The 12,500-nt window shown below is 42.8% G+C and overlaps 1 protein-coding gene and 1 long non-coding RNA gene across 4 annotated transcripts in view; one reads left to right on the top strand and one right to left on the bottom strand.

The window, feature by feature from the left end:
* Positions 1 to 5,307, top strand: part of LOC138980197 (uncharacterized) — a 19,823-nt gene extending 14,516 nt beyond the window's left edge. For all 3 annotated transcript variants that reach the window (XM_070353030.1, XM_070353029.1, XM_070353028.1), the window contains exons 2-3: positions 1,029 to 1,222; positions 1,472 to 5,307. In XM_070353030.1, the coding sequence (XP_070209131.1) occupies positions 1,092 to 1,222; positions 1,472 to 2,618 (1,278 nt within the window). In that variant the 5' untranslated portion in view covers positions 1,029 to 1,091 and the 3' untranslated portion in view covers positions 2,619 to 5,307. The remainder of the gene's footprint in view (positions 1 to 1,028; positions 1,223 to 1,471) is intronic.
* Positions 1 to 12,500, bottom strand: part of LOC138980206 (uncharacterized) — a 272,961-nt gene that overhangs the window by 113,360 nt on the left and 147,101 nt on the right. The gene's annotated exons all lie outside the window — the stretch shown is intronic.

Below are 12,500 nucleotides of genomic sequence, written 5' to 3'. Positions count from 1 at the left end.
CTGATTTCTTTGTGGCGAACAATCCGCTTTTATGGGTTTTGGAAGACATGGTGAGAGCTCAATATTCCCCGAGTTTCACGAGATTACACTGAAGCATGACGAGTGGTCATGCCAAATGAGCAATTTTGACATTGTAGCCACTGATAACGCATGCGTCACGTGCAGAGCTCACTTGTGGCAATGGACGAAAGGTCGACGACCAGATAAACATTTTCTGCAGTTTGGTGGATATCCTTGTAGCCATATAACTAAATTAACCAAATATTACAAGCTATGCGTTTCTTTTTTTGAACAGTATAACATTCCGAAATTCAGCATTTCAGTGTTACAAGAAGTTAACAAAAGTAAATTGAAAGAACGTTATATAGTCATATATTTGCATAAAAACGTTCGGTACCGTACGCATAATGTTGCACAATGATGACTTTACTGACTTAGGTGTTTGACAATCACATTGAACACGTCAACCCGCACAAAAGCGAGACCCGTAATATTTCACTTTTACTTTTGATTATGTTTCTGTTCACGTCAAGCCAAGTTGAAAGGAAAGACCTCAGTCTGTATTAGCCTTTCAGTCACAATTCTTGTATGTTTAGATTCCCTTTTGTGTCTTTGCCTATAGTCAGCTTTCTTATCTCGATCAACGTCACTTTTTATCGATCGGCATTTCTAGGTCTCCGCCCCCAATACATTTGGTTCAGATTTGAAAGACGAAGGTTTGCTCGCGTGTATGAAAGTCTCAATCGAAAATAATGCAGCATAATGCTTTCGTGAGTTTGTTTCATTTGTGATTGTAATTGATGTGTATAATGCTGTGTGCTTGTGTGTGTGTGTGTGTGTGTGTGTGTGTGTGTGTGTGTGTGTGTGTGTGTGTGTGTGTGTGTGTGTGTGTGTGTGTGTGTGTGTGTGTGTGTGCGTGCGTGTACGTGTGTGTATGCGATGTTTTTACTTTTTCATGTACCGCTTGCGATTATTAAAACTTGTTTGCAAAACTTACCCCATGTACTTATTTGTCTATAATTTCACAGATCAATACAGCAGTGAAGGAAAACGGGTTTAGTCGCTCCTGACGTCACAAAAAGCCTTACGCCATGGCCACAGCTGACGTAGAAACGGGCCGGATTCCTGACGTCATACAGACGGGAAGAAGGTCTCAACGGGATCCCCGAACAACGAGGCATCCGTCTATCAAAACTTATGAGAATACACAAGACTCTCCCAGGTACAGTGTTATCCCATCTATATTTTCAACAATTTCGAAGAACCATAAGAATTGTAATACTCGTAAGAATATTCATTGAGATTCAAGTTCATTTCATTCCGGAATGTACCTCCGAACAATATTTTCAACATTTTGAAAGAGACAATGATTTTTAACAAGATTCGGTAAGAGAACCTGAATTTTAAGGAACCTTCCACACTTTACTTTGATACACCTTAAAGGCCCTACTTTCACCTGTATACTCCGCAGGGCTGCCATGGAACAGCACAGGCGAAGCCGCGGTGAACGGGTTAAAGCCTACAGTCAACGCAGGCAGTTCGGATCCTCGCGAAGGGCTAGCGAGTCGGCCCTTTTCCCTCCCATCCGGGTAGCGTCCACGCGTCAGCCCCCCTCTGCGTCATCACCGACCCATGACGCCAACGTGACGTCATCACCTACCAGCGCCGTCTCCTATCCGCTCAACACCATGACGTCAGTGCTGGTCACGCCGGCCGCCGACCGTGACGGACTGAGTCCGCTGACCCGCAAGCCGGACGCCGCGTCAAAACTGTCCGCAGGGGAGAGCTCGGACACCTCTCGCCTGTCCCCTCTGGCCACGTCCGACAGCATCCGACTCAAGGTGGAGCGCCGCGTACTCAAGTCCGTCAGTGACGTAATCAATGACGTCAGCAAGACTCCTCCGGTCAACCCGCCGGAAGGTGACGTCCCCGGTCCAACACCGAAGCCAGCCGCCGCCGCGCCCAAACCGCACATCAGTCGCCGGGTCAGCATGCAATCCCTGCCGAAGCAGACGAGCGGGGAAGAGCCGTTCTCTATACGCAGGAAGATCGAGCAGTTCCGGAAATGGCACGACGAACAGTACCTGGAGAAGCTAAAGAAACTCAGGATGGAGCCGGAGAGAGACAGACGGGTGGCCAACCACCCGGAACTTTCCACCCCTGCTGCTAAGCAATCGTCAGTAGAAATCATTGACTTTGCCAAGATCCTAGAGGAGAACATGAAAAACTCGGGCAAAAGTTCTGACAAGAAACAGACACGAGAGAAGACGAATTCCAATGGCAATTTTTCAAAGCCGACATCTAAACTCGTCGCGTCCACAACAGACAAACAGTTCTCCTTTGGGAGTCACCTCAAGAAAAGTAGGTCAAAGCGGTGTAAGTCAGGTGGCACGTGGCGCACGTGGCGTGACGTCAACGATTCCTACGCTTACGACAACGTGACGAAGTACATCGAGGAGAACGAACTGATGCCGCCTGATAGGGTGGACTGGATCCAGTCCTGGCTGAAAGACGTGGAGACAGCGTTAGATCTAGCTGAAGCAACTGACGAAAACGGCAACAGCAAACCAACGGCTGAGAAAGACCAGAGTCATGTCAATGAAGAAGTATTCATGTGAAATAGGCAAACATGAAACATTGTCAAGAAGGAATGTTTCGTGTGAAAAGGACAACAAAAAGTGCAAACAGCTTTGTGTTACTGTTAGCCGAAGAAACTTACACAAACGGGAACAGCAAGCCAACCGCTGAGAAAGACCAGAGTCATGTCAATGAAGAAGTATTCATGTGAAATAGGCAAACATGTAACATTGTCAAGGAGGAATGTTTCGTGTGAAAAGGACAAAAACAAGTGCAAACAGCTTTGTGTTAGCTGGAGCAACTTACGAAAATGAGAACAGCGAAAAATACTGCAGAGTTGTGTCAATGAAGAATTTCTCGAGAAAAAACATAATAAGTGCCAAAGGGTCTGGGACATTCAGGACGATTTCTTCATTTTAAATGGACAAAACAAGTGTATCAAGCGTTGGCCTAAGCTTGTGAAATTGACTAAACACAGCCAAGTAACTGCTCTGAAAGTCCCAGAGGCATGCCAATGAAGAACTTCTCATGTTAAATCATAAATAGTGTTTAAAGAGCCAGAGGCATGCCAATGAAGAATTTCTCATGTTAAATCATAAACAGTGTTTAAAGAGCCAGAGGCATGCCAATGAAGAATTTCTCATGTTAAATCATAAACAGTGTTTAAAGAGCCAGAGGCATGCCAATGAAGAACTTCTCATGTTAAATCATAAACAGTGTTTAAAGAGCCAGAGGCATGCCAATGAAGAATTTCTCATGTTAAATCATAAACAGTGTTTAAAGAGCCAGAGGCATGCCAATGAAGAATTTCTCATGTTAAATCATAAACAGTGTTTAAAGAGCCAGAGGCATGCCAATGAAGAACTTCTCATGTTAAATCATAAACAGTGTTTAAAGAGCCAGAGGCATGCCAATGAAGAATTTCTCATGTTAAATCATAAACAGTGTTTAAAGAGCCAGAGGCATGCCAATGAAGAACTTCTCATGTTAAATCATAAACAGTGTTTAAAGAGCCAGAGGCATGCCAATGAAGAATTTCTCATGTTAAATCATAAACAGTGTTTAAAGAGCCAGAGGCATGCCAATGAAGAACTTCTCATGTTAAATCATAAACAGTGTTTAAAGAGCCAGAGGCATGCCAATAACGAATTTCTCATGTTAAATCATAAACAATGTTTAAAGAGCCTGGGGAAGTCAATTAGAAATTTATCATGCAAAAACCGATAATCAGTTTACATAGCCCAACAACTAAAAGACCAGAGAATATCTTCATGTGAAACCTGTAAAACGTGTGACAAAGCCGGGTTTCAGTCACTACTGACATTCTCATGTGAAAAAAATTGACCCGTGGCCGTCCCGGCCTGGATTCGATGGTGTACGCGGGAAGTACTGTACCTTTAAAAAGAAATATCTTAAGTACCACTGGATACATAATTTATGAAGGTGCAATGGACGCGATTTAGAGTTCTGATAGTGCTGACAAATTATTTGTTTACATAAACGTTTAAATATACTGTTTGTGTATGATGAGCTCGAGCTGACACCCACAAAGCCAGAGAAAGTGTTAAGGCCTTCCTTGATAAAGCCCGAGGTTAACTCCGCAAACACATCGCGAAGTCCTTTTACCGAAAACTCAGCGCCAAAGCTTTGTGTGGAGAGCTTTGTAAAGTAGACTTCGCGAAGTGGCCTTCTCCCAATTAATCTCAGACTTTACCAGTGTCTTGAATTAAAAAAAAAGTAATTTATCAAAAACCGGAGAAGGGAGTGGAGTGGGATTGAGACTGTACGAAAGAGTAGCGAAGCTTTGTTGAAAAAGCGAATTAGATGTTTTGGTAACACCGAATTTGAGCGGCGAAAAAATCTTTCATAGGGAGTGTACCTATTTGAAGACGGACGCTGCACTCAAATCTAATTTCAATAAGACTAGCCTACCTCATTGAAATCTAGCTGTTTTTGTTCTTAATTTATGTGCATCGGTTCTTTATTTGAGAGCCGGTGTGGCACAGCGGTTAGAGCGCTTGCCTCGTGGGTTCGATCCCCACCCGGTGCGAATACAAGTACCCGATTTTTCCGGGCGCTCTCAGGGACCTGACCCTGTTCAGGACCAAGGAAGGCAAAGGTAGCGAAGGAGAGGAGTGGACACCGCCCTCATAAGGATGACATGATAGTATATGGGATCTCTAACATATCGCTCACCGACGACCAACAATGGTTATGATATGGGAGTACCTTTACTTTTACCTTATTTGAACCTTTTCATTTCGATGCACCTATTCCAGACTTTTTCGGGAGTTGATGGTTGTATTTCGTCAGGTTTTCAAACTGTGCCAATGGCGGTGTTATGTTCGCTTTATGGTCAACACGATAGGTTGATACCAGTAAGGTGTCTACGTTGCATAATATGTCTGATTTTGAAGCCTGGTGGTTTCAAGCAATGTTCCTTTCAAGTGTTTATGCACATTTCAATTCAGACTGTACTTTTTATTCTTTTCATTTTGAAAGAAACCTGGGTCTGAGGTCATTAAGCATGGCATATGATGCTGTCCTTCAGTGTTTTTTGTGTGTGTAGGTATCTTTTCTGTTGATTGTTATATTTGATGCTGTTTTACTGTTTGTTAGTGTGTTGCTGTCTGCGCATTTTATGCATTTGTTAGTAATGTATTGCACTCATTTACGTTTTGATAGTTTCAAAACTTGAAAAAGAAAAGAAGTAGACGCGTTGAGTGCTAACATATCTGATGTTGTAAAGATTATTAAGAGAGAGAGAGAGAGAGAGAGAGAGAGAGAGAGAGAGAGAGAGAGAGAGAGAGAATGTGTGTGTGTGTGTGTGTGTGTGTGTGTGTGTGTGTGTGTGTGTGTGTGTGTGTGTGTTCCTATTCTTTCAGTGACGAGTATCAGTGTACCACACACACACACACACACACACACACACACCCGTAGGCACACACACACACACACACACACACACACACACACACACACACACACACACACACACACACAAACACACACACACATACGCCAGAACGCATAGGGTGATTTTGTTTTTACGTACACAATTTACAACAACAACACAACTTGATCGTACAAAGTAGCAGAATCTTCAACAAATAGAACACATTGATTCAACGGCTTTCTCTCACTGGTAAATGTCAACTGACAGCAAAGCAATACCACATACAATAACACACACACTTTATTTACTAAGAACAGTAAAGGTATACACGAACACTGAAAAGTCTAAACTGCCCGCGATGATTTTTTGAAGTGATATTTTGTTTATTTGATTCTCAGAGGTCTTAATGATATACGATACCGACACATGCACAGCCTAGCGGTGACCTTACAAGACATTTTCTACTGCGGGTAAAACGATGTAACCGAGACACACAGCGTTCTTGACATTCTTTGTGATTTTCTCAGGAGACTTACATACGATGTGACAGATTTTTTTTCGTGACGCCATTATTCGCATTAATAACGCGTTGATCTTCTCGAACTTCGCTTCGCTTTGACGTCAGGCAGAGATTTCGCTGTAGATGGGAGGGTCAAGTACGGACGTCTTGGTTTGTTAAATCAATTTCGTATCTCATTTAAAACCGTAGTGCATACATCTATTCATAACATCACTGTTGGTATGTACCCGTGAATGCTAACTTGGTTTAATTCCAAGTTCTAAATACACATGTTTTTTTGTTAGAATTTTTTTTATCGCAGCGACAACCGCCAGCGACCGAATGTTTTAAAATTAATGTTCACGTCAAGAGCAGTTGGTGTTGAAAAAAATGTCATCAATTGCAGCAGACGCAGTATTACCACGAAGCTTGGAACTAAAGACCAATGTGTATAGTTTTTTGTTCACTTCTTCGAGAAGACGTCACTTAAAATGACGTCACTGCTGATGACGTCGTTAATGCATTGATAACAACTTTTCCTGTTTTGGCTCCGCTGCTCTTGAAGAGAGAGACGAAGGCTTCAGGCATCATTGAAAATGCTCTCCACGTACTGAATTTTTCCCTGTAAAAAACATAAACAAACATTACATACCAACCAGATAATATTAACAGCTATTGTGTTTTCAGCGTAGCAATAGGGTCCGATATTTAGACGAGACAAGTAGGGCCTATAATGCCGACGAGTCGAAGACGAGTCGCATTATACTTGTTCGAGTCTAAATATCGGACCCTATTGCTACGCTGAAAATACAATAGTGATTATATAGCTGTTCTGACCTTTATTTGTTGTTCCAAACTTACAAAATGACAGTTTTTGCGTCGATGCGTTGATCTCAGGTTTTGATAGCAGACGCCGTTTCTTATGCGCATTAGTTTTGCGCAGGCGCCACACTGACTTTGGAAAAAAAACTCGATTTGACAACACAGCTGTTAAACAGCTTTTTATTAGTTCATTTGTATACAACAAAAAGAAGTTTGATTTTTTTTAATTTTGAACAAGACTACTTATGAAGAAGACCAAAACAACATCAACGGAAAACTAGAAACAACTGAAGAACTAGGATGCAACAAGGGGAGGAAAAGAGAACAGCTAATCCGTACAAAGCGAGCAGACGGCAGCGACGTTTCCAGTTTGGGTGAATGGCATTTATACTTGTCTCGTCATGAAGCGAATTTTTCAACCTCAGTTATAAACGACTACATGAATGTTAGTGCCATGGGTTGTACATCAATACTTCAGAGGGGAAGTGGGGTATTTAGTGTGGAGTTACGAGATAAGAAAAGCCGAATGCGAAAATTTGTGTCAGTCGGCAACTGTGAACTAAGCTCACAGGCACACAAAAACGGCTGTTCCGTTGTACTCCCCTGTTTGTACTACATCTTTCGACTTTGGGCATTTTGTGGTGTTTAGGGACAGAAAATAATAGGTTTAGTCCTGTTTCATCGGGAAGTTAGCAGAAAAGGGTATGCTATCGACATTTGTAAAGCTGAAAAACATTCCCGAGAAGAATCCATTTATCAACCATTAGATCAGTCATTCAATCAATCAAGTTATCAACAACCGATACTTAATTTGTGCACGCGGTTTTAAATTTCTTGGCAAGTTCTAATAAACATTACATCACAACAGCCTTTAAATAGAATTGAGTGATTGTATGACTATGCCCGCACACACACACACACACACACACACACGCACACACGCACGCACACACACACACACACTCACACACAAACACAAACACGCACGCGCACACACACACACACACACAGACTCACACACACACACACTCACGCACTCAAATAACATCATTAAGGCTACCACAAAAAACATCAACAAGTCAAAACAAAAACAAGAAACAAAACGGGAAGGGCCGTACTCTATGGCAGCTCGAATTTCCATGAGGCAAACCTCACAAGACGATCAGATACCAATACCAACCATTCTGATAAGCATCGCTTGCCATTTGTCTCTCTGACCGGACGCTACAGTCCTACGCGAATCTATCAAAATAAGAATACAGAGTTATCTCCCATATGTTTTTCGCGAGCATTGATCTAAATTATTTTGAGATCAGTGTTCGCGAGACGAAATTGATTGCAGATTGGCCGACTTCGACAGTGATCTCCGTTCTGTTCTTCACAGTTATGATAAAGACATCGTTATAAGGTCAAAACAAGTCGAAATTTTGGGACTGCTGCCGGAAGGAGACCGTAATATATGTGACCCTCCACCACGAAATGAGTCGCATGTCACCTCGCGCGGTTCTGCGCTAGGCTTAATATAAGTCCGGGGAGTGTCTGGTAACAGTGTGAGGGTCACCTTAGTCACAGGCTTATAACTCAAACAGTTTTCGCTCTTTTCTAAAACAGTGCGTTCAGTTTCATTCGCCTTAAAAGGGGGTTCTACTGTAGTTGGCCACTACTTCCGCCACACACTAAATCAGTCCAGTATGCCTCTGATGAGGCGTTGAAGAATAAAGGCGAGTAAAGGGAGAGAATGTCCCTTTTGACGATGTGAATAACCTGAACGTGATTACTTCCCTTGATACTTCAGGTGACCAAGTTTAATGGACGCAGATTCTTACCTCATGTAAGGGTCTACAGTCTGATACAGCGCCTCTGTTAAAATCTCTGTCAAAGAAAAAGAAACACAAATATTTTGAGTGTGGTGAGACTCTCAGGGGAAGTGGAAGATACTACATAGAGATTACACAATGTTCTATTTGTAACTCACGTTGGGAATCCCGAGAGACTCTTTGTTTAGGGTCGGTCGGGATACCGTAAACAGACTATTTTTTGTGTGTGGCCTAAATGTAGTATTCACTTTTTTCACAACCCATTCAAACCCAGCAGTTATTTCCGGAGTTTTTCTTTTTGGCGGAGTCGACGTCGCGAAGTCTATTTCACAAAACTAGATTTGGCATTGGATTTTGGGGTAAAAAGACTTCGCGAAGAAGGCGTCCGCCCCGTGATCGGGAGGTCGTGGGTTCGAACCGCGGCCGGGTCATACCTAAGACTTTAAAATTGGCAATCTAGTGGCTGCTCCGCCTGGCGTCTGGCATTATGGGGTTAGTGCTAGGACTGGTTGGTCCGGTGTCAGAATAATGTGACTGGGTGAGACATGAAGCCTGTGCTGCGACTTCTGTCTTGTGTGTGGCGCACGTTATATGTCAAAGCAGCACCGCCCTGATATGGCCCTTCGTGGTCGGCTGGGCGTTAAGCAAACAAACAAACAAACAAACAAACAAACAAACTTCGCGAAGTCAACTTCTGGGTCATTAACAATGCACCTAAGTAGAAAACTGCAAATCCGCGCTCAAATGGTATTGTCTCCTTCAACCGAAATAGATTGGTCGGATGGCCTACCTACTTCTTACATGTATGTCATGTCAGGGGGTGGCAGTGCAACACTCGCTTGCCATTGGTTAAAATATCTGTCGCGCAGCTTTAAGTTCTATTTCAATCAATCAATCAATCAATGACGCTTATATCGCGCATATTCCGTGGGTACAGTTCTAGGCGCTCTGCAGTGATGCCGTGTGAGATGAAATTTTATACGGCCAGTAATTGCAGCCATTTCGGCGCATATTTACCTTTCACGGCCTATTATTCCTAGTCACACGGGTATAGGTAGACACTTATTAACTGTGCCTAAGCAATTTTGCCAGGAAAGACCCTTTTGTCAATCGTGGGATCTTTAACGTGCACACCCAATGTAGTGTACACGGGGGGTGGGGGGGGGGGGGGGGGGGGGGGTGGAGTTCGGACACCGAAGAGAGTCTGCACACATAGTTGACTTTGAAATAAATTTCCGCCGAACCTGGGATCGAACTCACGCTGACAGCGGCCAACTGAATACAAATCCAGCGCGCTACCAACTGAGCTATATCCCCGCCATTTGAGGGCTAGTGACCTCGTTAGCTCCATGGATCTGATCTGTATGTTTAAAATTACTAGCTGGGTCATGGCTGGTAGAGAAACGAGTATAATTATTCCTTTGTAATTCACTAATTGTCACTTGTTATATGTACCTCGTATGAGTTTGGTACTTGTGATATCTCTCTCCCCCCCCCCCCCCCCCCCTTTCTACGTTCAATGTTGAGGTGCCCACGTGTGTGTGTGTGTGTGTGTGTGTGTGTGTGTGTGTGTGTGTGTATGTGTGCGTGCGTGCGTGCGTGTGTGCGTGCGTGCGTGCGTGCGTGCGTGCGTGTGTGTGTGTGTGTGTGTGTGTGTGTTTCGCTTTCATTCAGATTACAGATCCACTCATAAAACAGACACATGTTATGATTTACCTCATATTCCCTCACCGAGTCATCTGCCAAAGGACGTGCGAAATACAGATTTGACCAAGAGAGTGGAACTTTATTTTTAAAGTAATGGACATTTCCCTCATATCGTAATTTAACCTGTCAACCAAAATTATATTCTAGTTGGCAAACTGCAGCCAATCAATACGGCAGAGTTGTAATGTTTACTGTCTTCACTAAAGACAAAATATCTTACTTCTATACTATTTGTTATCTAATAAGAATAGTTCCTGAGATCGTCTTTGTCATGTTTAAGTCATGTGCAATCTAGCTGTATCAGCGTACTATACCGAAAGAGTGGATCTTGCCTATTAGTATTAGAAGCCGTTCAAACAATTTCAAAATGCAAGACAGATATTCTGAACAACGGCTACACACGTACCGGGTTTACTGGGGATTTACTGCCACATTGCCAATTTAGTTTTGATTAAATTTACTGTTTTATTTTCACAAGCAAAACTGTAACATTAGAACTAAAATACTCACAAAGAAAAGAAACAAAGAACAAGTCGCGAAAGGCGAAAATACAACATTTAGTCAAGCTCAGTCGAACTTACAGAATGAAACTGAACGCATTGCATTTTTTTGCGCAAGACCGTACACTCGTAGCATCGTCTGTCCACCGCTCGTGGCAAAGGCAGTGAAATTAACAATCCAGAAAAGCGCGGTAGCGGTTGCGCTGAGGAGGATAGCACGCTTTTCTATATCTGTATTCTGTTTAACTTTAGGAACGTGTTTTTAATCCAAACATATCATATCTATATGTTTTTGGAATCAGGAACGGACAAGGAATAAGATGACATTGTTTTTAAATCGATTTCGGAAATTTAATTTTAATAACAATTTTTATAATTTTAATTTTTAGAGCTTGTTTTTAATCTGAATTTAACATATTTATATGTTTTTGGAATCAGAAAATGATGAAGAATAAGATAAACGTAATTTTGGATAGTTTTATAAAAAAAATAATTTTAATTACAATTTTCAGATTTTAATGACCAAAGTCATGAATCAATGTTTGAGCCTCCAAGCTGAAATGCAATACCAAAGTCCGGCCTTCGTCGAAGATTGCTTGGCCAAAATTGCAATCAATTTTATTGAAAAATGAGGGTGTGACAGTGCCGCCTCAACTTTTTCAAAATGCCGGATATGACATCATCAGAGACATTTATCGAAAAAAAGAATAAAAACATCATGGGATATCATACCCAGAAACTCTCATGTCAAATTTCATAAAGATCGGTCCAGTAGTTTAGTCTGAATCGCTCTACACACACACACACGCACAGACAGACAGACAGACAGACAGACAGACAGACAGACAGACAGACAGACACACACACACACACACACACACACACACACATACACCACGACCCTCGTCTCGATTCCCCCCTCTATGTTAAAACATTTACTTGACTAAATGTAAAAAGAGGAGACAAGTTGGAGAATTATACGTCCTCCGTATAGCTCGACACGGTGTATTTGTTTGGACAGCGAAACTGTTTAAAGGGAAGTAACCTAAATATCTACGAAGACTTGTGTTAAGCAAAAGCAGTTACCTACCGTAAATCGAAGTTGTTGAAGGGGAAAGCGAAAAGGAACGCACTCTCACAGAACAAAACAAATCCGACTTGATATTTATTTCAAACGAAAATCAAACAGAATACACAAACCCGAAGGGGACAGGAGGCTGCAAATTGGATTTCTCTCATAACTTAACGCAGTCCATCGTTAAACACAAAACAGGGGGGGGGGGGGGGGGGGGGGGGCGGCAGGGAAGAAGGCATGCGTGTGACCGGGGGGATGGAATGGGGTGGTGAGGGTGGGAGGGGGAGCAGAGGGGTGATAGTTGGAGGGTAGCCTCAATTGGGATTTTATGATATTCCGACATCAGAAAAACAAATAATTCCGCTAGATGAAGGGCATCAACAAAGACAGAAAACGATCGGGGGTAGGGGGTAAGGGGTACGGGGGGGGGGGGGGGGGGGCGGAGCGGCGGAGTAGGGTTGATGCTTAGAGGGTAGCCTCAACTGAGATGTTAAGATATTCCAACAACAGATACATAAAAAATCCTCTCGATGAAGGGCATCAACAAAGAAAGAAAAAGATCGGGGATAGGAGGAGGGGGGATGGAGGGGGGGGAGGGGGGGGGGGT

The sequence above is a fragment of the Littorina saxatilis genome, linkage group LG11, assembly GCF_037325665.1.
Source record: "Littorina saxatilis isolate snail1 linkage group LG11, US_GU_Lsax_2.0, whole genome shotgun sequence".
NCBI lineage: Eukaryota > Metazoa > Mollusca > Gastropoda > Littorinimorpha > Littorinidae > Littorina > Littorina saxatilis.
Note: the sequence above shows the minus strand (reverse complement) of the source record. Positions and strands in the feature narration are given on the sequence as shown.